This window comes from Neodiprion fabricii, chromosome 5, assembly GCF_021155785.1.
Source record: "Neodiprion fabricii isolate iyNeoFabr1 chromosome 5, iyNeoFabr1.1, whole genome shotgun sequence".
NCBI lineage: Eukaryota > Metazoa > Arthropoda > Insecta > Hymenoptera > Diprionidae > Neodiprion > Neodiprion fabricii.
In genome coordinates, this window is record NC_060243.1 from 2,387,376 (window position 1) to 2,414,959 (window position 27,584).

Genomic DNA, 27,584 nt, shown 5'->3' on the forward strand with positions numbered 1-27,584 from the left:
GTTAGGTTTAAGGTTGTTGTATAATATGATAATTGCAGACTGAATTTTTCATTCCTTAATTAGAATTATATTATAACTGGAGAGAAAAACAAAAAAAAAGAACCAAGGGAAAAGAAAACGCCAATTACAACTTTTTTTCTCACATTATCGAGGTACATATTTTGATATATTTGGCGGAGAACCGATACAGGGTAATATTAAATACAGTGAGACATTTATTAGAAAATAATAGTAACATTGTTAACTACTAGGGTATATTATCGTAAGGTTATGTTTCTTATTTTTTTTTTTCCGTTATAGTTTGATGTTTTTGTTCCTTTTTTTTTCCTATCTCTGATACGTATATTTATACAATCTTTGTTCAAAGACTGATGGCAAAAGAAAAAAACAACAACTTAGAAAAAAAAAAAAAAAATGCTGAACTAATTATCACTCGTCATTTACGAGGGTAAAAACTGTAAGATTTGTGATCCTTTTTTTTTTTTTTTATTATTTTTTTTACTCATTTTTTTTTTTCATTCAATCTTTAATTTTTCTTATTTTTCAAAGAAAATCGCTGTACAAAATTGCGTTGTAGGTGTAATTGAAATAAGGTTATAAAACAAAAAAAAAAAAAGACCAAAACAAAGGAGAAAAGAAATCTCAACGACCAATATAACTTGATATAAAATTAAGAGTTTAATTTAAAAAAAAAAAAAAAAAAAAAGAAAAAACTAATAACAAACAAAAAAGAAATGATGAATAAAGAATTTTTTATTGAAAAATACAAAAAAATCGTGTTTACGTTCAAATCTATTTTCTCTTAATTTTTTTTTTTCTTCAATCAATTCTTATAATATACATAGTTATTATTATATACAGCATGCCAGTTATTATAATAATATTTGCATCGGTCAGTGTTTTCGTGTGTCTCTCTTTTCTCACCTTGGTTTCTTGCTGAATGTTCTCTATTGGGTTTTTTTTTTTTTTCCTCACGTTCGCATCAACAACAGCAACAATAATATTAATATTAATACGTAATTTGGATGCTGTCGCAAGTAAAAATAAAAATCTAGAGGATGAAAAAAGAAAAAGAAAATGAATACAGTAGTGACCTGCATTGCTATCTGCATTATTAATACGTACACACATATAAATAGTATTTTGTTACAACGGTATTTTTTAAAAAATAACATGAAAAAGAAAGCAACGACTTGATTGCGTACGAAGATAATTCGCGAATCACTTTCTTTTTTTTTTTTTTTTGATTTCATGCTGTCAAGTCAATTTAGCAGATTTTCTAATATTGCGAAAACTTTCCAAAGAATATTTTACTGTCATTTTTCATTGTTTTTATTTATTCGTTTATTTATTTATTCGTTTTCGTTTCTCTTTCTATCTGTTATTTTGTTCAGATACAACGGTAATAACATTTTTTCACATTACACGGTGAATATTGATGTAGAGTCGTTGATTTCCTAATTTTCAATCTAATACGTTGTTATTATTATTACTACTAAGTACACGTCTGCTTTTGAATGCGAATTTACGTATATTTATAATAAATATATACACAGCCGTATATAGATATTGAATAGAATTGGAGGGATCTCGCAAATGCTATTAAATACATATAATATTATATATATATATATTTATATATATGTTTGCACATATCTTGCAAAGATTAACAAAAAACAAAAAAAAAAAAAAAAAAAACACATGCATGTGATGTATTGCTCGTTATCCGATCCGTTATCGCCGCAGCCGTTTGTCGTAGTAAATCATTTTTCTTCTCTTTTGCCCCATCTTTTTCTTCCGATCATTCCAAGTTTTACTTTGCTATTGTTTTATTTGTATATCTGTGATGGTTTTTTTTTATATTTTATTTTATTTTTTTCTATTTCTTTGTTTCCCCTCTCTTCTCTGCTACCGTCCTCATTCGTTTGAAACATCCTTCTTTGTTCTGCATCAATAATAGCGATGATAATAATTATATACATCGACGCATCTCTAGCGAAAAATAATTAACACTTTTTTTTATCTATCGATCTGTCACAATATATCATCGTTCACGTGTAGCTATTCGTATGTATGTATTTATGACTCGGGGCCGGCGATCGGATTTAACATACCTTCATAATAACAATAACAATAATAATAATAATAATAATGATAATAATGACATTAATATTAATAATGCACTGGTATATGTACATATAAATACGTCAATATAGATCGCAGTGTGGTTGACGTTCAATTCGTTATTTAATACGCACATATATACATTATATACAATGTATACCGGGAGAATCTCTCGAAACTTGAAAATGAACCGCGCACGCGCCGAATGATCGAATCTCATTGGTCGGCGAAACGTTCCCGCGGCGATATTCTCGTCCGCGACGCAGGCGGGCCAACCTACGCAAAATGTCTGCGTTTGAATTTTCAAAGAGTGCAAGCGTCGAGCTCCGACCGTTCTTCGAAGAATCGACTTTCCGCCCCGACGACAAATGCTTCCGAAACCTTTCCGAGTCGCCGTCTCGATTCTTCGAGATCCTAACCTCGAAAATTCGTAGGAACCGCGTCGCCGGCGGAAAGAGTTTGACGGCTGAAAACTCGGGTTGGCCAGCCTGCGCGAACAGCCGATAAAACTCGCGCCTGCGCGGTTCGTTTTCAAGTTTCAACAGATTCTCCCGGTACATGTGTGTATACATATACATTTATCGTATTACAAGCATCAAAATGTATCTTAAACATTGATACATGTAATGTAATGATGAAAGAAGTGCATATTGGTGCATATGTATGTATGTATATTAATTATCATTATAGGCACGATACTATTATTATACCGTAATTAATGAACGTACATATATGAACGTATATTATTCGCAAATATAATATACGTTTATATTATATTTATTATGTATACATAAATATTAGCTATGCTGCCGCAGTAGTAGTTGACACCCTTGTGTGTGTGTGTTGCATTTGCAAGCAAGAAACAGAAACAGATAAAAAAAAAAAAAAAGAAGAAGAAAACGAGATGTATAGAAAAGAATGGAAAGAGAAAAAAGGAACGAGCACACAAAGCATCGCATATGTGCATTTGCATTTTGTTACGTATATAGATATTATATTGTTACATAATATAGTTGTGTTCTCACATCGAGTTTATTATTACTAGTCATACTGCATCGGTAATTTCCAACGATAGTTTTGAAGAATACACACGAGAGTCTTGAACATTTTCATTTTTATTCACTTATTCATTTATTTATTCAGTCTCAGCACTGTCGGTCATTAATTAACTAATGAAGAGAAAAAAAAAAACGAAGAAACGAAAGTATGGAACGCAATTAAATTTGTAGAAATAATCGTCGTATGGCAAAGTACAAACTCCATTTATATTCCACTTATACATATATGATTTGTGAATGCGCTTGGTTGCTGATTTTTGCCATTTCTGCAAAAAGAAAAGGAGAAAAGAAAGCGTGGAAAAAAAAAGATCGAAAAAAAAAAAAAAAACAATGCAAGATATCTAATTCACTGCACGTCATTATGTATAAGATATAATTAGATTTTGAAAATTGTGACGTTATTCTTATTAATTTTTTTTTTTTTTTTCTCGTCTTATTTTCTTTACTTTTTGATTTGATTTTTGTTTCAATTTTTTTTTCCCCCCCTTCTCGTTTCGACTAGTCTCTGTGTATGCATTCACCGCAGCATAATTATTGCATATAACCCCCCCTCACCCTCTCTTTTTGCGCTATGTGCTCGTAAATCGTGTTTATAACAAAGTTGAAAATGGAAAAACGAATCGACAAAAAAAAAAAAAAAAGTGCGATTTTCTCGCAAGGTGGCGATCGATTCAGCAACTGGCCGTAATTAATAGCTTTCGTTTAGAGAGTCTAGAGATGAAGAGTATGAAAAAAAAAAAAAAAAAAAAAGTCACATGCATATTATACCATTGTATACATACATTATTTATTAATGATTCTTGCAAGTAGCAGCTAGCCTAGGGCACTCTATCCAATGTATTATTATGGTGAAGCATGAGGTATTTTGTTTATCTAATTTATTTATTTATTTATTTATTTATTTATTTATTTATTCTCACTATCATTTAATCACTTGTGCATTTTTATTTATATACACACGCACATGTACTTGTTATGCATACAAATGATGAAAGTATTATTTATACGAATATATGCATCACGGAGAAGAAATGTCGCGCATCGGTTATCGTACGAATTATTATTCACAGACTTTTCCACCTATTCGTCAAACAAGGAAAGTTCCAATCTTCGTATCGTATTTTTCTTTTTCTCTATCTCGTCTACGCGCCTCGCTCGTAGCGTGAATAAAAATTTGCTTCAATCGGAAGGATTTGTAGATAGACTGATAAAAAAAAAAAACCTTTGTAAGCGTAAGGAAAAATCTACGGCTGATACAAAACATTACAATTCGCTCGATCTTCAACTTTCAGTTCGCCTTTAATGTAATTTCGGAACATCCGTAAAGGAGAGACAAAAAAAAAAAAAAAAAAAACATTCTATAAATTGCAAAACATTCAAATTATTCGAAAAGTAATTCTTCTTCGAATTACGTGTGTGTATATTTATACGAATACCAACGTTTTGTATGCATAACATCTCAATGTGCGTATAGTTTATAAATTGATTATTGTAATTTAATCATCATCGTTACTACTACTATTATTATTATTATTATTATTATTAACTTGCGTTATATTATACGTATAAAATGCCCCTCCCCCCCCCCACCCTCCCCCCACCCCACCCCTTTGCCATCCCCGTTTCATTAACGAATAAGTCAATTCAAAATTGTCCCGATTGGCAAAAACGTCGTTCTTTTTAAAACGTGAGAAAAAGGAGAAAAAAAATAACATACACTCGGTTCCAAGTTTAATTTAGGGTTTGATCACTGCGCAGCAGTGAAATTGGTTATGAAAAAAAAGAAAATGATTAATAATTCAAACAACGACGATAATTGACAGCTCTTATCTTGATAGTAAGATCGATACTAGTTTCGGTTCTTTCCGTAATTTGAAAAAAAAAAAAAAAAAAGAAGAATGAATTAACACTTCCGCACTTTTATCTTGAATTACCATTTTTCACGAAATACGCTGTTCCTATGTATATATATATATATATATATAGGACACCTCTATCCCGAACGATCACATTTTATGCTCATACATATATACTTAACTACTTTTACATACCATATATAATATAATTTTGTACGTTCACCTTACGTTTTATTCAATGTTGTCGTTATTTTTTATTTTAATTTTGTTTTATTCTACTTTTCCCCCCCCAAGTTACGTCACTTCTTTAATTTAATTACAATATTTATACATCTTTATCTATATGTATATATATTTATACACACACGTATAATATTTTTTTTTTTATCTCATTTAATTCCATTATTATTATTATTATTATTATTATTATTATTATTATTATTAAATAATAATCACCGGTAATGTGTATTTACCCACTTATATAATTGACTCGTTGACAATGGGGCCGAGAAAGGGCCTGTACCTGCCTGTGGTTGTGCTTGGTTGTGGTTGGAGCGGTTTTGGGAGAGAATTTTTAATTGCTTTTTTAATATTATTACATCTTATTTGTTTTTTTTTTTTTTTTTTTTGTCCCCCCTCATACCTCCTCTATACTTATTTAATTTGCACGTCTCATGTCGTGGCCTTGGCTTGCCTTCATATGAGATTCACCTGTGATATAATTATATGTACATGTATATGTATATATATATATACATATATATATATATATATATATACGTACATACATATATTTACTATACGTATAGTTAGTTTCACTCATGTACTCGTGTATGTACCATTTTTATTTATCTTTTTCTCTCTTCGTTTAACGCAAGCCTGTCGTATAGTCGGCATTTCATTTGTTTATAATTTTTATTTTTTTTTTTTACTCTCACTTCTTACCCAACGACCTACAGACGATTAATGTTTTTTTTTTTTTTTTCCCCCTCCCCCTCGGCAACCTTGCGCGAAAATTTCGATCGGCCTCTGTTCTTCATTTATTTTATTTTAATTTTTTTCTTATTCTCACCGACTACAAAAAATCACTCTCAGACACTCGGTTAAAGATCAATTTTTCCACACCGTTACAACGGACGACGAAATACGACGACAGATGACGCGTCGTTTCGTTTTTAATTTTTTTTTTTTTTTTTTTTTTCTTTCCGCCAATCGACCGAAAGTTGCGAGTGACGGGATAAAAAAAAAAAAAAAAAAAAAAAAAAAAAACCAACTTATTTTCTCTCACGAATGTTGAAATTTTGGAACAACTTGCTTAAATAAAATTGCATGACATAGATATATATATATATATATATGTATATTGTGTTCCATACGTACGGTATACATATATTGTTATTGCTACGAATGAGCATATAACTTGAAATTAATCGTATTACGTACGAGAGAGAAGTCGTTTCTTGATTTATCAATTGTTGTTTGTTGCTTTTTTTTCTCTCAATTTTTTCCCCATCCATTTCTTTCACAAATATCAGCTCGCACTGGAACTACATAGGTGCATTTACAACACACGATTATATTTCTCATCATACATACATTATATGCAATGAACACACGCGTTATGACGTCGGATCGGGTGTATAAAAAAAAAAAAAAAAAAAAAAAGGAAAACAACGAAAGAAAGAAATTTATATATATATATATATATATATATATATATATATATTTATCTATATACACAAATGTACAGACACGCGTGCGTTGGTATATATACGTGTATATATATATATATATTTATATCCGTGTATATGAGAAAAACTGTCGCTGATTTCTTGATTATTTTGTCGTTACTATAACGTTATTATCATTACAATTGTTATATTACATGACTGTTATCGTTTTGTCATCACCATTTTTATTACTATATATAATGCCCTTTATAGTGGTTTGTTAGTTTGACGATTTGTTAATTAGATTTGATATACATATATATAAACACACACACACACACACAGACATCTAATTATTGTTGCTTTACTTGTGGGTTGTGCGAATGTGGTTCCTAGTGCATTTGATTGAATCTTATAAGCTGTGTATTGATGATTTTTTTTTTTTTGTCTCTCTATTCAATTATCTGTATGTTAATTTTAAATTTTCTTTCCAAATCTCACGCAATTGTATCTCATCTTTGCGTATACGATTTTTATTTAAAATTTTTTTAATTTTTTTTTTTTTCACTCATTCAAAATTTCGTCCTCATCGTTTTATTTGCTCAATTTTTTTCATCGTAATTAGCTTGTTTTCTTTATCATCGTGATACACAAACATCACACGCACATTCACGCATATAATACGTCATCAAACTAACCACTTTATTCATTTATTCATATCAACATACTTTTCAGATCATCGAGATTTATATCATTTATTGTTATCATCGAATTTTTTTTTTTTTTTTCAACCATCTTTTCATAATACCGTCTTTTCTTGTTTTCAATCACAGTATTTGACGGTTCTTTTGTTGTTTTTTTTTTTTTGTTTTAGTGCATTTTGTTTTTCACATCATCATCGTCTCTAATCGGTCGGTTCGAAATCGCGCTTTATATTGTCAACTCGATTCGACAGTTTTATCAAAAACTTGACCCGGCATAAATTTTTCCTAGTTCGCGTGAAATTGAACGATAAAAGAAATTCCCGCGGTTTTTCACTCGTGCGAGTTAAATTGTGATATTTCTCTGAAATGTCGTTTCATTTCCGTTTAGTCTTCTCGTTTTTTATAACACATATCGATATTATATATTTAGACATATTTAATATACACCCTCAACATGCAGGAGAATAAAAATCGTGCTTATTTCCTCAGTTCTCGCGTCTATATTTTGCACACGTATAAATCGGAACACGATGTAAAATCGAAAAAATTCGGGAGATTCGGCTAAAAAAAAAAAAAAAAAAATTTCCTTAAAGATTTCCTCTCTCGCGTCTTACATTTCTCATTCTATTATCACGTATCTCGGGTGTTGCGACGTTGAATAAATATACTACAGGATGGCCTGCGCGCAGCTGAAAAAAAAAACAAAAAAAAAAAAATTTTAAATCCGGAATTGTCTGGGGATTTTTAATTTGGTAATGGAAAAGACTGAAAATATCAGTCTTCGATTACGGGAACTAGAAACGATTTTTCGAGGTAACAAGTTTACCTTTTTACCTCGAGAAAATAAATTCGACTAGCACTGACTTTTTTTTTTTTTTGTACGTTATATATTTTTCTTAAATTCGAGTTAAATTTCAACCGAATACAGAGTCAACAAGCTGAACGATTCAAGTTTTTAGTAAGTTACTAGAACTAGGAAAATTTCGGGGAAAAGCTGGAAATGTCATTGAATTGTTTTCTTTTTTTTTTTTTTCACCAAAAATTTGTGGCTACCCTGAATATCATATAATACGTTTAGCGGCAGATCGCTTCGAGTTGGGATAAAACGACGCGAGTAATGAAAGGAAAATGAAATTTCTCCACGCGAATCGCGGGGCTTGGCTCGACTCGACGTCGACGTCGACGTCGACGTCGGGCTGCCGTCGAGGCACCGAAGTTGGTCCAGGGATCGCTCTGGGCGGGTCTATTGATCGCCGTGAAGAGAAGAGCCCCGCCGGCTGCAGCCTCTCTCCTCTCCTCTCCTCTCCTCTCGCTCCTCGCCCCCCCCTATTTCATCCCTCGCTTCCTCCGGGGTTCAATCATATTAATTACCGCCTACATCGAGGCTCGAATCGCGGCCCCCTTCTTTCGGAAATGCGTCATTTTTCCCCACGACGATACGTTGTAACGAGTACGATGCTGGCAACGTTACAGGAACGATGCGTGATTTGGTAAAACGTGAGATACGAAATGTACTCTTGTTTTGAAAAGACGATCTCTTGGATGTTGGTCTAAAATTGCGCGGTAAGCATTTTTTTAACCCGATGCTTCGATCGTTACGTTAACGTTGCTAACTTTGACATCACGTGGAATCTTCAGGGAAATTGGTACTCGGTTACAGTTGTACGTATCATCCTCACGATCGAAAGTTCTAGCGGAGACAAGTCCCAAAAATCAGTAGTTTCCTGTAACGTACTGAAAATCCAGTCAATTTCCATAAGGATTCTCCGGGGCCCTATTTACGACGAAGTATATTTATCGTTTCGGAAATGGCAACGCGGTCAACGGTATGATTTTAACGAAAGTATACAGAAAGAAACTCTCTTATGGGATTTGTAAGGTGCAGGCGAACGTGGGTCGTGATCTTGACGGATGGGCTTTGGAGTTCATTTATCTCTTTGAGAATAGCGGTTCGAGCCGAGTTGCGGTTATTCTTGATTTATGTTAGTTCTGTTTTATAACCTTTCCTCGGCCTTTTATATCTAAGTTCATTTCATTCGCCCCCGTCTTCCACTACAAATTATCGCTGCATTCGTGAAATTATTTTCGGTTAGATTCGCTGTACAGTAAATCTTGATGTGAAACTTCATTTTTTTGAACCGCTTCTTGAGCGTCGAAGACGGAGAAAATTCCAGGATGTTAAACAGAAATTACCGAATCCGTAATCCTAAATTCTGATCGATGAAAACATGATAAATGAGTGATTGAAGGGCGCGGTTGGTAAAACAAAATCACCAGTTATATATCTTTATCAGTCTCGGTTTTTCTCTTCCACCTTTCGGTTTAACCCGCGTGCTCGGGAGATTACGAAAATCGTATGTGTATCTAATTATCATGCACGTAACACGAATCAAGGTGTATACTATATATATATATATGTATATGTATATATAGAGCACGTATCGATTCCGGTGAAATCGATGCTATCTGTGTTTCATACCGTATGCATAATACATGCACGGTGAAAAGGTAAAAAATAAATAATTCACACATCGAGTACCAGTTTGCTTCTCTCTCCAACTTCCTTTCTTACTCTCTGCTCGCGACGGCGTATAACATGAAAAATTCAGTCTAATAAAACTAAACCGCGGCTCATTTCCTGACTCACGTAACGTTCAACTAACCAGGAAGGTATCCCAAGTCGATTTCTCCGATTTCATTTCTATTTCAATATGTTATAGTTGACTATAAAATAAGCGACACGTATTTTTTTTTTTTTTTATCTGCCACGAAACACTTCAACAGGATTTAAACTACACCTCCAAATTAATGCATGTCAAATGTCGACTTGGCAGTTGTATTTTTAATTGAGAATATTACATATTTAAGAATATTACATATCAAAAAGAGACACGTGTCGCTTAGTTTTCAGTCTACTACAGCACATCACCAAAGAAATCAAAACCAAGATATCGACCTGCGACACCATTCTTGTAAGTTCCGAAAAATACGGCAGGTATCCGACTCCGCAATATATTATACAAAAATCCTGTGAACACTGATCGGACTGAACATCCTCTTGCACTGACAAACCGTCAAGATGATCCCGATAAGTGATCACAGGCCAAAATGCTGAACTTGTCGATGTGTTGTACGCCATCTTATCAGAGCCAAGAGAGGACGAGGATGAGACGCGATGAGAAAATGGTGGGTATAAGTTACGGGCGTTACAAACGAACGATGCAATGCCGATCGACAGTAGGTATGCAGAATCGTAATTAAGGAATGCCAAGGAGGCTTTGGTCCCTGTTTCTCTTCGTAATAATCATCCATGTACGTGTCACATATACTATACAACCAACTTGTACTTCCACAGGCTACAGGTTACCGGCGGTGCCTTGGAGCTGGTTGGGTGCGGCGACTCCTTCGGCAGCGGCGGCTGCGGCTGCGGCAGCGGCAGCGGTCACTCCGTCACCCGCTGCGGCGCCGCTGGTCCTGGCACCCAGAGCCGCGGCGAGACGGAGGTACTTGGAAAACTTTATCTCAAATCTTTCACCAAGCCCCAAGACCCAAGCCCTCTTCTCTCCATGAGCACCAAAAACAAAACGCTGACTCTTTTCTTGAATCTTCTTACTCGTCTCTACTTTCCTCCTCACATCTTCTTGGTCTTGTTGTTACCTGGTTGTTGTTGTTAATGTTGTGGTTGTTGTTGTTGTTGTTGTTGATGTTGTTGCTACCCTTAACCATAACCATTATTCTTTTACTATCGGTCTTGCCGCCGATGCTGTTGTATACCGTTTTCAACATCGTTCCCTTGAGATTATAAGAATTTTTACAACTGATCGTTATCCCCCGGTTCATCCAATCGTGTTACACGTTATAGACCCATTTAATTATCATTATCAACTCTTCGTTAATATTAATCCCAAAAAGTATATTGTACCACTTTGTATAGTATTCGTTGTTACGCATTTTGTTACCTCTTTCCGTACGTAGAATTGGAAACAAAAAAAAAAAAAACACAGGTTGACGAAAATAGTGTCATCTGTGTAATGTTTGAATCCTCCCCCCATCGCTTCACGCGAAATGCATAACTTTGAAAACACGATTATTTTGAATGTGCCTGCTTTGTGCATCCTGCGAACAAACATCTCTCGCACTAGCCTGAAACGTTGAACGCGTTGCACAAGTTTTCAAACGCACGTCGCAACCACTCACCAGTAGAGCAAGACGCACTGTAACTTATCGTGGCGTTGATTTTTAAAAATTTTTTTCTTGTTTTCTCTTTGTTTTGGGTCACAACTGTAATCCAGAGCTAGCCAGAACTCGTAAGTGCCACTTGTAAGTTCACTTGTGTATGTGTGTACGTATGTACGGGTACTCGGTCAAAGGCAGGCCTCTCGTGAAAGAAATTTTCAATCCACAACTTCTCTCCAGCGTTTTTCCTACCGTTCAACGGGAAGAAGTGGTTTCACAGTTACTCGACGCAAGCATGACGCACATCCCTGATTTCTCGTCGGACGATTATCAAGCTTCTTTCCGTCGAAGAAAAAACAGATGATCCGTTAAACAAGCTACGGGTGTAGCGTTTTGTGAATCGAACGAGTCCTGGGGAGTCTCAGACGTCGAGAGGAAGGGCTAGTTTCTTTTGCATCATCTTTGAACTACCATTACGACGACAGTACCGATCGTTATTCCAAAATACCTACCCGGTCCACGTATCAAATGTCGGATTCCAGACACTCGCGTAGAATCGAGTGAGAGAAGGAGAGAGGCAGAGAACCGAGAAGAGCCGTTCGATTCAACCCACTCCGAACTGCTTTACGTCGTGAATACGTGCCGGCCATCCATGCAGCATCGGAGCCCGTCTGTCATCCGTTAACCCGATCCTCGACACGGGAGTAAATTGGACCATTCATTTCCCTCCTCGATCGTTCGGGCTCTACGCGCCGAGTGTCCTACGTAGTGACGTACGTCCCGCAGCAGTTTAACCCCAGTAAGTTGATCAAATCGCGTCATCGATCTTCCGGTTGATCGTCAGAGGTCGCAATTCGTTCGCCAATCGAGCTTGGTAGTATCCTTCACATTCCTATCTTTGATATGTCCAAAGCGAATCAATCACATCGTAGTTATTTTTCTCTCTCTCTTCACTTTATCCCCGGTCCGGGAACACGGCGCAGATTTTCATAGGTGACGAGTACCGGGATTACCAGGAACAAGGGAACGACTATACCGCAGGTCAGGCATAACAGAATACGCCACGAGGTTTTCTTTAACAGGCCTCGCATTCTTCCGGTTCTCCGATCCTCTTCCCCATGCTCCGATTCCAAGCCTCCAAGAACCTCGATCGGAGGAGCCACGATTTCGACGCTGGTTCGTTTTCCCGTCGCAGACTTCCGAATGTCGTCTTCTCGGTGCTCGGGTGGCAGATGGAAACGAACCGACGAACCGCTGTGCGTGGAAGTCGTACTCTTCAGGGATGACTTGAGGGGTCTTTGGTCGCTTCCAAATCTCGGCTCGATGCTGATCATCGACTCTATAGAATTCCGCGAGCGAACAGGCTCGAGGAAGTTTATCTTTCGTCTCGTCTTGTGCCACTTCATCCACCATTTCGTCTGGTTTTGTCCTCTGGTGGCCAGGCCACCTGTCCTCTGGTTCTCCAGTCTTTGGCCTGTGGAACTTCCGGGTTCTTCTTCGGAATCGGCTGTCGCATCCAGATCGACCAGACCGCAGATCTTTCCACCAGTGTTTCCCATCCGGCGTTGGAAAAAATCTTTTTTTTTCCACCCTCTCTTCTCTCTCTCTCTCTCTCTCTCTCTCTCTGTCTTTGCTCGTTTGTCAATCCCTTGGATAAGAAAGAACGCCGTCGCCGCCGAAGGTTCGCACCACCTATCCAGCCCGTTGTGACACCGTCGACGACCTGAAAGCCGTCGAAGAATTTCGTCCAAATATACGTCGCTAAGTTACACTAAGGTAAGAGGGTTTTTTTTTTCATTCATTGTGTTACAGCCGCAGCTTTAAGGGGCGTCGCGATACAGAGAGGAAGAGTTGGCGCACGAACCGCATTTCCGGCAGGCGCTGCTTTGGCTTTAGCTAGAAATCCAAATCCCTTGGCTGCCGCAGCCGCAGCCACGGCCCTTCATCCCTTCGCGCAAACGTGAGTATTTACGACCTTAAGAACGCTTTCGTAAATTGGTCACCCACATTGTCCGTGACCCTAACCCTGATCTCTGTGGTACTGCGAAAGACTTGGCTCTGCATTTTTAGCACGTTGCACAATTTTATTTAACTCCTACATGTCTGTGTATATACATGCATAATCTATCTGTGTGTCGATGTGTATGTTTAGATTCACCTAATTCCGTTCCAAATTCCGGTCAGTAACGTCCGTCTCATGCGCGTTGAAATGTCGACGATGAAAAGAGGGATCTTCTTGTACGTAAAGCCATTCGATGAAAAGCCGATTACAGGGTCGGAATTTTATCCGATTCGCCTAACCCACAAACAACGATGAAAATATCACTTTTTCAGCGAATTTGACGTATCGATATTCTCCCTCTTTCTCTTGCCTCGGTGATCGAGAAAAATCACTGAATCTCTTCACGTATAAGGTGTAAATTTTAAACTTTGATCGGGTTTTTTGTTTCTTCTTTTTGGAGAACAGATAATGAAAAAATTGAAGAGAAAAAGACGCACTTGAAATCGACCGAGCGAAATGCGGCAAGCTGCAACCGCGTGGAATTATTTATTAAAAAATCCTTCATTACGTAAATTAATAAACATTCAAAGCGAACGAAAATAATTCCTTTCCATGCTTCTGCCTCAGGGAGCGTTTAATGAATCGGACGTTGTGAAATAATTTGTTTATCGGAGCGCGACGAGGCGATCATTCTGATCATGTATTTCTGTCGGAAATTGTTTTTCCCCTATCCGCGTTTTTCCCCCCATACGGATAGGAAAATTGTATAATACCCCAGCAGCTTCGCTTCTCTGCCGGTTGATTACTGTCCCAGTTTTTGCTCGTCTACCGTCCTCGGAAACAATGTGACTCATACGTCTATACATTATACATGTAGTAGTTTCCTGTCTGTACCTAAATCTAAATGCAAAATGCACACACAGACACGAACTCACACGTGTTAACATCGCGTTTGGTTCAAATTAACGGGAGGAAATTGGCGAACGCATTCCAAAGCCTTTCTCGGCTTCGTTACGCCAACTTTTGACGAGTCTGATTTCGAATCGATCCGCGCTTAATTGATTCGCTAATTATTAATCACCTCTACCGACCGCCCTCTCCTCATTTTCCAATTTCACGTCGTTTCCCCCTCCCCGCAGTGTCGGAGAATTTTGGACTTGGCTGAAGGCTTTTAAAGGTTTAAATTTTCATTATCTAATCGTGTTTCTTTTCCCCCTGTTTCAGCGTCTACTATGATCCCTTCCTAGCGGCACACGCCGCGACGCAAGATCCTAACTACAGGCTCCAGGTAAGAATTGAAAATTATACCAAGTTACGTCACTTTTTATGCAATTGCTATATTCTCTATAAATTCATTGTTACAAATTGTGATTTCTTCTTATTCATGCATTCAATTTTGATTTTATTTTTCAAATCGTGTGTCTGTTATTATTATTGTTATTATTATTATTGCTATCATACATTTAATTGTGCGAAATATCGCATATAAATGCAAGAACGATGTGAGAGCGGAATTTAATAGTGCGAAATTTTTGACGGTTAGCTGGAATGGCCGCAAGCAACAGCTGATGTTAGTACATGTACCCAAAATGACACACCAATCACCCGATTGCATATACACATTATAACGCCTATACATTACCATACATATACCGGGAGAATCTCTTGAAACTTGAAAATGAACCGCGCGTGCGCCGAATGATCAAATCTCATTGGTCGGCGAAATATTCCCGCAGCGATATTCTTGTCCGCGACGCAGGCGGGCCAACCTACGCAAAATGTCTGCGTTTGAATTTTCAAAGAGCGCAAGCGTCGAGTTCCGACCGTTCTTCGAAGAATCGACTTTCCGCCCCGACGACAAATGCTTCCGAAACCTTTCCGAGTCGCCGTCTCGATTCTTCGAGATCCTAACCTCGAAAATTCGTAGGAACCGCGTCGCCGGCGGAAAGAGTTTGACGGCTGAAAAGTCGGGTTGGCCAGCCTGCTCGAACAGCCGGTAAAACTCGCGCTTGCGCGATCGATTTTCAAGTGTCAAGAGATTGTCCGGGTATATAAACAGTACCCCTCGGATTTTCTCTGGCTGATTCATCTTCTCGCCTTCGCGAATTCTCTCAAAATACACTCTCGTACATCTCATACATACCTATATAACCATCATCGCTACATATGCATCCTCTTATACTGCTGGTTTACATTTATTGACTACTCGTATCCACACGTGCCACTCGATTATTGTGTTAACCGGATACCTACATCGATACGTTTTTTTTTTCTTGTTTTTTTTTCTCGAAAATTGCGTCTCCTTTTCTATTCACAAGAACGATTTGGTACGGAATGAATTGAATTTTACTGCAGAACGGAAGATTTCGACTGTGTTGTCTGTGGATCAGCGGGGTGATTTTTTTTTATTTATTTTTGTTTTGTTTTATAACATGGATATGGGTACACATTATATATGAAAACAGAAAAAACAAAATTGCAGGTGGTTACTGGTCATAACGATTCAGGATTGCCGTTTGTGTTTCAGACAAAAGCGCCCGGTATGGAGGTAGGAATTTTTACGGCCTGACATTATATTATTATCAGTATACATAATTGAAAGTTTGTTTCTTCATTTGGTTGATTGACGAGAAAACTTATAAACTAAAACAAGAACAGAAACTGTTTACGTAAATCTGCATATACATTTGTGGTTCTTTTTTCTTTCTTTCTTTCTTCTTCCACTTCTTTTCAATTCCACTTTCTTGTTCTGTTTAAAATTTTCGTTTTCCTTCATTAATATTTTTCCTCGAATTACATTTATAGATACCTTTATCTGTTATTGTATATATCTTCATACTTATCGTCTCTTATCACGTAATTTACATATATCATATACAGCGGTGTGTTCTTAGAACGCAACGTCGTTATATTTATACACCTTTGTTTCTTTATTATAATTTATCTGGCGGTTTTTCCTTTTACTCTTCTTGTTCTTATTCGTTATTTTTCTTTCTTACTATCTATATTCTGTCCAACTTTTTATGCGACAGTTATTCGTTTAATCATTCTCTAAATTTTATCCTTCCTTCTTTTTGTCTATCGACGTAAAAGCTCTTTCATTGTTCTTTTCTTCTTCTTTTACCTCCTCTTTTTTTTTTTTTTCTTTTTTTTTCTTCCCCCTCTACCGACACCTCGCTTTTATATGTAACCTGTGTACCTGTGCAGTAGACGTAAAAAGTATACGGGAATTTTAAAACCGATCGTTACACACGTATTAATAAAACCCACGCATTATTTCTAGGTACGAAAAAAATTTTTGTACGATTTTCATTTCTATTTGTTTTGTCATTTAAATAAATCTGCAATGGCTGTCTCGTTCGCTTGGGATACGATATGACTGTTAAATGGATATTTTGAATTAGGTATTACCCGTACTAACACGAATTACTTTCTCATAGCAGTTTTTTTTTTTTTTTTTTTTTTTTTTTTTTTTCTTTCACACGTAGAGGTTAATCCATATAGCGTTCGTTCATAGTTTTGCATTTTTTCTTTTTCTTGATTTTCAATGCGGAGCAAACTAGAGTTTACAGGCGTATCGAGGGATTTTCGATGTATAAACTGAACCCACTTTAAAATACTTGTGAGAAGAAAATGCTGGATAAGAGCTCAAAGGATTCTTTTTTTTCTATTGTTGGATTTTCGCCTCAATATCTTATCTCTTTTTTTTATTTTTTCCCCTTTATTTATTTTGTTCCTTCACTACTTTCCTTCGTACCTTTTCGGGTGCTCGAAAATCCATTTATCCTGAGAACGAACAGAAATATCTTGGGGCTTGAATTTCTTGCTCCAACCGCTGTGTCGTTGCGTCACATTCACGTGTAACCCTCAGGGTATCGACATCAGCGACCCGGAGAATACTCGCCCCCTTTCTAAATTCATCCAAGTTGTAAGCCTGGATCGCGGTTTACGGAATAATGCCGAAATACGTATATAATACACATTTTTATACTTACGATACGTAGAAAGAGTATTCATATCATCCAATTACACCTTTCAATCAATTTACACCTTTTTTTTTGCTGTGAAGCGATAAGTTTTTTAATTGATTTTTTATTTCGAAATTAGTTTGATTAACGGTTCGAAAAAAAAAGAGAGAGAGGGAAAAGAAATGAAACGAAAATGAGAATCTAGAAGAAAAAGAAAGAATCTTGCATAGCCACCTCATTATTATGATAGAAATGTTAGAAATGATAAAAAGAAAATTATAGAACTTGAATGCGGATATGAATTTAGTACATTGTGATTTAATAATGTGATAATTGATAATAACAATTAGTTACGACGTAGGTACAATGTATAAATATATATTATATTATATACACTGTTGTCTGTAAAAAAGAATTAGGATTTGCACATATACTATATAATTGTGATAATTTTTGAAGGTTTGACTGCACCTTGGTTTTTCTCAACGTCTCATGCATGGTACATATATATATATATATATATATATAAAAAAAAAAAAAAAAAGAAAGAAACAAACATATGACTCCCATAATTACACGTCAACTATCACACGTAAACGGATGCACAAGCACACAAAATTCGTTCTTTCAAATATTTCAACAAGTTTGCGAATCGAGACACTGCAAAGTCTTGTGCAATGAATATTTACACCGGGGAATTTTGACAACTCTATATATCTATGCTGCGGTAGGCTCAGACTTTGATAAAAAGAACAAAAACAATAACAATCGTCTCATTTTCTACTTGCATGAATTGCGAACCATCACAAGTGCATATAATTTTTGTAAAAGATTGAAAGACTAATCACAGTTAATAAGAAAAATGTAAAAGAGTAATGAAAGTAAAATTAGTCTTGCAAGCGGTGCTCGCGGTGCTTTTAACACACTTCATTCGTCACTTATTAATACATAGCATTTAACGACACATGGACAGTAGAGTACGTCGCAGTTTCACCCCATCCGTTGACCCTCATCCATCACACACTATCATAGTTTAGTATTCGAGCTTGCTTGAGCTTGCATGGCGGGATGTGGATGTTACAGGCAGCTGCAGCAGCGGCCGCCGCGGCCTCTTCTCCGCTATTGAAGACCCCTTTGTCGACGTCGCAGCAAGCCACGTATGCAGCGGCAGCAACCTACACAGCAGTTGCGGCTCGTGCCTACGGAGCAGCCGCAGCAGCAGCCCAACCTGTCGCAGGCTACGCAGCAGTGGCAGGGTGAGTTCTTGGACCACGATCGCGGAGGGTTGGTTTGCCTTCGAGAATCGACAGACAGAGCGGGACTACTTTGTCTGCGCAAAAATGTGTCGCTCCGATGTGTTTAGAAGTAGTTTTGCTTCGCCAGCATTAGCTGATTATACTGCGTTATCTACTGTTAATTATGAGGAAAATTATCGATGTTAGAAAATCGCAGCAGTGAAACCTAGACTCTTGGCTTGATTCGCAGTACAATAATTGTCGATCGGTAAGATTGACAGGCACATTTCGGGTTATTTTTTTTTTTTTTTTTTCGACCTTTTGGAAACCTCGAGGCATCCATCGTTGAAGTTGTGAAGAATCGGGGTTGACTTCTGTATGAACTGTGACATTATTTCTGAAAGTCCTCTTTTTCTTGTAACCGATTCTAGGCGACGACGAGGTAGAGCTCTGCGAGGGCGTAGATTCGACGATTCATCTTCCACAACTCCCAGAAACCATCCTGTCTCAAAACCTTAAAATCAAACAAAACTTAATGGTTCAAATATTGGTAACACCGTTAATCTCTCCTTAATATCCCAAATAAATATACACTCTGATTGTTCCTTTCGTGTTGAAAATTTAGAAAAGCGATGTACTTACTAAGATCGATAATTTTCTAATCTCTCTCCTCTTTTTTACACAGTTATGGTCGCGAATACGCAGATCCTTACCTCGGACACGGAATTGGACCAGTAGCTGGTTATGGGGTGAGTTTCAAAATTGGTATATACGAGGCGCACGTATTGTGAAATTGGCAAATCGGACAGTAATCGAGAAACGAGCAATGTCTTATTCTTACTTATTATTTCCCTATACAGGCCACGGTGTACAGAGGTGGTTACAACAGGTTTGCACCCTACTAAATAGAGAAAGAAGAATGAAAAAAAATCAGTTCAAGTTTGGGGAATAATATCATTGCTGTTCTCTCGGAGTTTCACAAGGAAAAATACTAAATAAACAAACGAATGAATGAAAGAAAGAGAGACGAAGAAGAAGACATAGGGAGAAACGTATACTCAGCAGCAGATACCATGACAGCCGGCTAAAAATTGACACAATCGTTGTGACCAGAGCAATTCGCCATTCACCATCTCCTCAACGTTAAGCGTCCATCTTCGTGATCATAAAAAAAAGAAAAATGACAAGTTGGAAACGATATTAAAAGAAAAAAAGCTGATATCTGGATTTCACCCATACCGATGCTACCCTCGTCGTGTATAGCACAGCAGTTGCATGCGCGGCGTTGTATTCGCACATGCTACTCAAAGAAAAAAAAAACAAAAGCGCTGTCTAATTACGCAAGCCAAATTATCATGTTAATATAATAATAATAATAATAACGATAATAGTAATAATATAATAATGAAATAAATAAATGAATAAAAAGTTAGATGGTAATGTAATAGATAATTGAACCACAATAACTTGTAAACTAATTGGAAAAAAAAACAAAAATTACTTTTATTATTATACTTGTATGTAGTCTCGGTTGGTGGCAAGCTACATGGAGTGTAATTATTGTAATTGAAAATAATAAGCAAGGATCTGCGAAGTTTGAAACGACGAGAAAATTGTTGAAAACACAACAAAGGCCACCGCTAGGTATCGATTGTTACATATAAAAATATACAAGTAAAGTATAGTATATACCGAGTACGACACGATAATGTGTGCGTGTTGAATATTTGAGTTCTTTGAACAAAATAGAGAAGAAAGATATACAGCAAGAAAAAATCAAACGTTGTGAACTAGAGATTATTGGTACGATGAGCTGTTTGGATACCGAACAAAAGAGAAGCTGAATGAGTAGAGAAAGAAGAAAAAAAAATAATGGGAATGATAATTTGTTCACAGTACTCGAAATTATTTATTACACATATATTACCATAGTCTATAATAATAGAAAATAGAAATAATATTATTAATAATTATAATAGTAATAATAATAATAATTATTATCGTAAGAGATACAGAACTTATAGGTAGCTAGATATTAGGCTGATATAAGTAGACGATTATCCTACGTAAAATTAAACTTGGTCAAAATGAATAGGCAGAAAAAGAAAAATGAAAAGAAATAAAAAAAAAACGACGTCAGAAGAAGAGGATGAAAAGGAAGGTTCTTATGCCAAATAAATGTGTAGGTTTGAGGAACCGAGAATTGTAGATGATATACGATACGTAGAAATAAAAGTTATTTACGATACGTGCATAAAAGAAAAAAAACTAACGAACAAAACAAATCGGATTGAATTGAGATTTAGACCACCGCATGTTTCGTGCCACGGGTGTTGGTGAATATTAACAGGGTCTAGTCAATCGACATTCATTCATTCATTCTGTAGGAGAAGATATTATAGAGACAAGGAAACTTTAGCTCTGTCGATTTGAAGAACTCGAAAATCAATTTTTAATTGTTAATAATAATAGTAACATCAACAATAATAATAGTTTCTCAATCGATATTTAAAAAATTCAAATCTCAGAGTCGTGTGTGTAGATATTTTCACTCGATTATACGTATTATGTATTACGCCGGTACCTGTACAACTCTGTTTGAAAATCGTTCCAGTTACCGTTTACCTTTTCATACCTGTAAAAAACAAAAGAAAAAAAACCAAACCAAAATGAACAGCTTTTTCGATTATATAAAATAGATATTTCTATTCAGCAATTGAAGTACCGGGAATTCAGAGACAATTTTCAACTAATCTGATTCCCCGTTCGTCTCCCTCGCCAAACTCTCCTTTTCGACGCGTAGAGTAAATAATATATACAAATTGTCAGTTGTAAAGCAAGAATAACCGTGTAACTGATGAAGAATCTGATCTTAGACGTAACGTAGAACTTTTGGCAAAGAAAATGCACAACCACACTCATCCACACTCTTGATGAATACGTTATACGTGCGAGCACGCGTGTAAAGTATTTGTGTATAATAAATAGTAAGATTAAATAGTAGTAATAATAATAATTTCAAATAGAAATCGAACTGATATTAGTACACGATATATTCGTTTTTTCGAAGCAACCAAATCAATCAATAATTGTTATATATATATTTATACTGTTAGTTTAGAGCGTGACGAACATGACACAAATGATTATTTCTTCAATTTACTTTCATTTCTTTTGCCACCTTCTCATTTTCTTCACTTTTTATCTCTTATGCATTCTCAAAATCTCCTTGCTCTTTGTCCCCGCGTGTCACGAACAGTCTTTCGAATTGGAGTTTGGTTGATCGAAAACCGACAAACAAAATAAAACTTATCATGTATTTAACAACCGTTTATTTATGAAGCTTTCACTATTTCACTCGCGGTGTACGAAGTACAAGACTTTTGACACATGAATCATTATTCATCAATGTCCAATCAAATAGCACACGGTTGACACTGACGCAATGAGGTGAAATAATTAGTTGGTTGAAGTTGATGGTTGAACATTTGGTAAAAAAACACATCAACAGCACTATCAAAGCCCCAAATTGAATTCAGTTAATTTAAATCCAACTCTTTTAGATGTATATGCACATAAATAGGTACACGACAAAGCTAAAACAATATATTGCTTCTATACTGCATCGATACATAAAATACTCAAAAAATTGTTAGAATATGCGATTGCGTTACCGAATGAATGAATCATAGAATAAATTGCAACAATTTGGACAGACGTGAGGCAAGGAGGAGCAATGGGGTGGAGAGAAAAAAACAGCAAAACATAAGGATGGGGGGTAGACATCGGAGGGGCCTGAATTCTGAGCGATATTTCCAACTAATTATCGTCAGCTCTCGGGCACAAACAAATATTATAATAATAATAATAATAATAATAATAATAATAGTAATAGTAATAATTAATCAGAATAAAAAAGTAAAAATAAATAGTTACGAATTAAGGATTAACAATAATGGTACGCACATTGAACCGAGTGAGTGATATCCTTGTTAAGTATACATATTATATACATGCGTATATGTCTGTATAGGATTGTAATATGTAAGTTGCATATAAGAATATGAGATAAATAATAATAAATAGGTAGGTAGAGAGCGAGAGAACGAGAGATAGAGGTGAAGTCATCGGTGAAAGAATCGGGAAGCCCGAAAGATAAAACCAAACCAAATGAAATCGAATCGAATTGCTTGAAGAAAAATATCTAAACACAGATGTAAGTAAATAAGTCAACTTGGAAATTATGGATGATGTTTGGTAGCTTGGAACTACGACGCGTAAATGTGGCAAAATATGACAAAAGTTATTTAGCAAGAATTTGAAATTTACTTACAATTCGTAACGAGCAATTTACTTCTCATTCTGGTTTTCTAGTTTCTTTCACTTTTCCTTATTCTGTTGTTCGTAGAAAGTTTATGGAATTGCTGTTACGTCGAGTCAAACGAGGAGGCGGATAAGATAGGATCGAAGGGTGGTTTTTTTTTTTTACATCTCTTTTTTTTTTTCTTTTTTTAATGGAGGCGGAAGTGGAGCACAAATGATTGCCACTTTCACTGTATCATTAGTTGTGATCTTTTCTATACGTTCGCGTATATCGCGCGCGTATATCCACATATTCGTGTATAATTATACTTATGTACATACATACATGTGCACACGCGCGTGATAATTATAACTAACAACGTCGTCTAATATTCATGTCATAATATCTCTAAACTTTAAAGCATGCGCGGTAATAACAAAAAATAAAAAAAAAAAAAAAAACATGCACCGTTGACTCGGAGTTTAAGGAAAATGGCTATAAATCGAAAGTATCTTGTCACCTTTTCGCGTATCTCACGAAAATTAATTTTGATAATGATAAATACGATGGAAAAAAAAAATGCAGGCAACTAGGCAGCAAATAATAAACGTAGATTAAAGAAAATGAAACATAACAAACTGACATTCAACAGCCTAAAACATAAATATACAAAATTATTACGGATTATCCCAGAAACACTTTACTTGTCATTATTATTGTCATTATTATTATTATTATTGTTGTTGTTATTATTATTTTCCTTGTAACGCGAATCGAGCTTACCGTTAAATAGGTCGTCGTAGAAAAATACGTGTCTCTCTAATTAAAAAATACAATAATATCAACTGAAATCAGATCTGTGTTGTCAGTCTTATGTCAGCACGGAAATTAATTTTACGAAACGTCAATTTGTGCGAATTGATAAGCTTTCAAAGAAACAACTTCGATGTAAATAAGAAAATACGTCATCAATGTTATTAAAAAAAAAAAAAATAATAAAAAAAAACACTAATAGAAGAATTTAACATACATCGTGTCTGTTCCAAGAATCTAACTAGACGATGCGATATTACACTTTATACGTAAGAAAAGAAAAACTTTGAAAGATATTTAAACCCGATCCATGACAGTGGCGATTGACATTGATCTTTTTTTTTTTGTTTCGTTTTTTACTTAGGCTTTTTAAATGTTCAGTCATTTTTTGAGATACTTTTCTTTTATATTAAGAGTTTCTTTTTTATATAAATATAGGTATATATTTTTTATTACACTGTATTATTATCACAACATTGTTATTATTATTAACATTATTGTTCATGTTAAATTGTGAGTCTGACAAGACGGCAGCTTTGAAGACTTGTCCTCATCCATATTATCTCGATCTTTCGCGGTCTCCCCTTTATATTTGTAATACATTAAGATTGGTACCCTGAAAAATAAACTCGGGATGAATAAATCGGTTTGTATCGCGCAAGATTTGCAACCCTTCGTTGTTCGCCCCCTCTCCTCATTACCAAGGTTCACATCTTCTAATTCTAGTTTCATATTCTAGTTTCACATCAACATGCTGAAGGCTTGTTATATTTACTGTTACGGCACGATGCGACCGTTGCTACTATTCCCAGTAAACTGGAACGAATTGTTTAATTAATTAAGATTTCGCATGATTTTGCACGTTTTTGGGAAAGGACAAATTCGTCCCTCGGGCAAAATCGACCGACCAATTTTTGTCGCCAGTTTGTTTTTGCGTGAAGAAAAAAAACAAATGTCTATTCTCAATATTTTATAAACGGTATCGACGATTCGTTTCAATTTACCGCGGCCTATTGTATATTACCATCTTTTACTTCTACATTAAATTATATAAACTAGCAGCTAGGGTAAGTCAAGCTCAAAATTTAAACTCGATAGGCAAATCTGTGCATATAATATCGCAGGCGTCTAAGGCTTGTAATATCATAAGTATAGAATGAAAAAAGAAAATAACAAATTGTTCAGTCGAAGTGCACAATGCTTTATAGATATATTATACACCCGTTGATGAAATTTTTACCCTTTTGCTTTCTTCTTATACATAGTATTTCTTCGTTTTTTTTAATTTTTTTTTTTAATTCTTTTTAAATCTTTCAAGTATTATAAATAAGAAAGGAGCCTAAGCGAGCGTGAAGGAAATGTGTGAAAATTTCTTATACAGCTGGTATAACCGAACATTTAATATCTTTGAATCATTTTTCTGATACATTGATATTTTAACCAAGGAATGGATGAGGAAATGCACGAACAAATATGTTCTATGTTTTCTATTTTTTTTTTTTTTTTTGTTATCATCCATACTCTGATCTACTATTCTTCCGTCTGTTTGTCCGTCTATCTGCCGATATAGATATTGATTCAATTGTGAATTAAAGATAATGGTTCGTTGACATGAATTTAAAACTTGACATACGCACTTACGATGTTATAGTATATTAATAACGATATTATATGTAAGGAAAAGTAAATATTTACCCTATAAAGTTGGGTGAAAAAGTATAAAGAATACAGTTGAAATTTGATTAAATATTAATAACACATCTTACAAGCAACATATCCTAGTGTAACGTCTACATACCTATAAATATTATAAATATACATAATTCAGAAACGGGCAAGGCGCTGGCGATGTGGATGGAAAAAGAAAAATAATAATCTCGGTTCATGTAACTACTGATAGAAAAATCGAATAATCAATTACTAACAGCTCATCTTTCACTCTTCTCTCTCCCCTTTAACATATTTACATAGTATGCGCGAATGCTTTTTTTTATACTGACAAACCGCGACGGGTAAAAAAGTAGATAAATTAAAACTTATCCCAACACGCGTTCATGGTTTGTATATTATGTATGTAAATTTATCATCTCGTAAGAATTTTATCTAGGTTTTAACTATTCGACTTAAATAACAATATAAGAAAATCGAGAAGCTCACGCAATTTTCATATCAAAAAAATTAATATTTTTAAAATCGTTTCAGTAAATTTTCGATATTTCCATCTTCTCGCTGTCTCTCTTGCTCTCTCCCTCTTTATAATCCACAAATACGAGAATTTCTCTCACAAAGTTTTGTCAGAAATTCCAATTCCCATTACATTTCAAGAAAAATAACGATTCGTTGATCGACAAGTCCCGAACGATGAGCCAAATAAACCAACAAAAAGGAGAGACTTGAGGGTCGATGAAAAGTGCATGGAAAGTAACGTGAATAACATCGCCGAGCCTAATTATTTTCTTCGTTGTTTTTAAAAAGAAAAAACAAAGCAGAAAAAAATTATATAGCCGAAGAAGTGAAGAGGAAATACGAAGAATAAAAAAATAAATAAAATTACCGAAATTGAAGCAAAAGTAAAAAAAAAAAAGAAAAAAGGATCGTTCGTATTCCGTACAACATGACATGACATTGAATAAGGAAATACATAGATACAAAAATATAAATACTATATTATAAAAATTATTCTGACATACTCTCTCTGCATATAAATATTATAAGAATGCCTGATCGTGTGGTTAGTGTGTGTGTGTGTGCGTGTGTAAAATTTCCGTGTGTGTAATGCTAATATACGTATAATATATTAAAGTGTGTAAAGTTGATTAATAATAATAACAATAATAATATCTACCTACGATTTAACGTACATACCGATAATAATGATAATAGTAATAAACATAATGTTAATACTAGTAATCATAACCGCAATTTCAGCAGTAACGTCAGTTTTGAAAGACGAGAAAAAAAAATTAAAATTATCGAATACAAAATGTCATGAAAAATCACAGTTACGTACGCCATTGTCTCCGCTTTAAAATTTAACGTAAAAAGAAGAGAAGAGGATACATGAATAATGATAATAATAATAATGATGATGATGATGATGATGACGATAATAATGAAAATAATAATAATAATAATCACACTAATAATAATGAATAGCAATAGGAACAGTAGTAATAAGAGGAAAGCGAAAAAGAAGTAAAACATACGGGGAAGAAAACAGTACCTATTAGGACAAAGATAGAAAGGAGAGGATTTGAAGAATAAATAACAAACCACAATTAAAATAATAATAATAATAATAATAATAATAGTAATCATAATGTTAATTATTATCACTGCGACGATAATGATCGTATATTAAAAGAAGAAACGAAAAGGAAAAAGAAAGAAAACACCACCTGTGAACCTTTAATATCCTGTTATTATACATACACGTTATAGCCGCATCGCATATATTATGTATAAGAATTCCACAGAAAGATGAAGAAAAAAATTTGAAGAACTACAAGCAAGATATGAAAATTTCAATTTCAATTTCATGAAAATACCATGACAAGAAGGTGCACCTTTGAACACAACAAAACACACAAAAGAAAGAAAAGAGGAAGAAAACGAGGAAAAAAAAAACCAAAAAAAAAACAAAAAAACAACAAAAATCTGCTGTCTAATTTGATA

General features: G+C 35.1%; 1 protein-coding gene across 13 annotated transcripts in view; it reads left to right on the top strand.

Annotated features, from left to right (window-relative positions):
• Positions 1 to 27,567, top strand: part of LOC124184055 (RNA binding protein fox-1 homolog 2-like) — a 123,090-nt gene extending 95,523 nt beyond the window's left edge. The window contains exons 9-15 of one of the 13 annotated variants that reach the window (XM_046573419.1): positions 13,401 to 13,548; positions 14,815 to 14,878; positions 15,134 to 15,160; positions 16,118 to 16,138; positions 18,633 to 18,814; positions 19,479 to 19,542; positions 19,654 to 27,567. In XM_046573419.1, coding sequence (XP_046429375.1) covers positions 13,401 to 13,548; positions 14,815 to 14,878; positions 15,134 to 15,160; positions 16,118 to 16,138; positions 18,633 to 18,814; positions 19,479 to 19,542; positions 19,654 to 19,698 — 551 coding nt within the window. In that variant the 3' untranslated portion in view covers positions 19,699 to 27,567. Of the gene's footprint in view, positions 1 to 10,767; positions 10,916 to 13,400; positions 13,549 to 14,814; positions 14,879 to 15,133; positions 15,161 to 16,072; positions 16,139 to 18,632; positions 18,815 to 19,478; positions 19,543 to 19,653 lie in introns of all 13 variants that reach the window. The other 12 variants (XM_046573420.1, XM_046573417.1, XM_046573422.1 and 9 more) reach the window with 12 other exon arrangements.
• Positions 27,568 to 27,584: the final 17 nt, after the last annotated feature.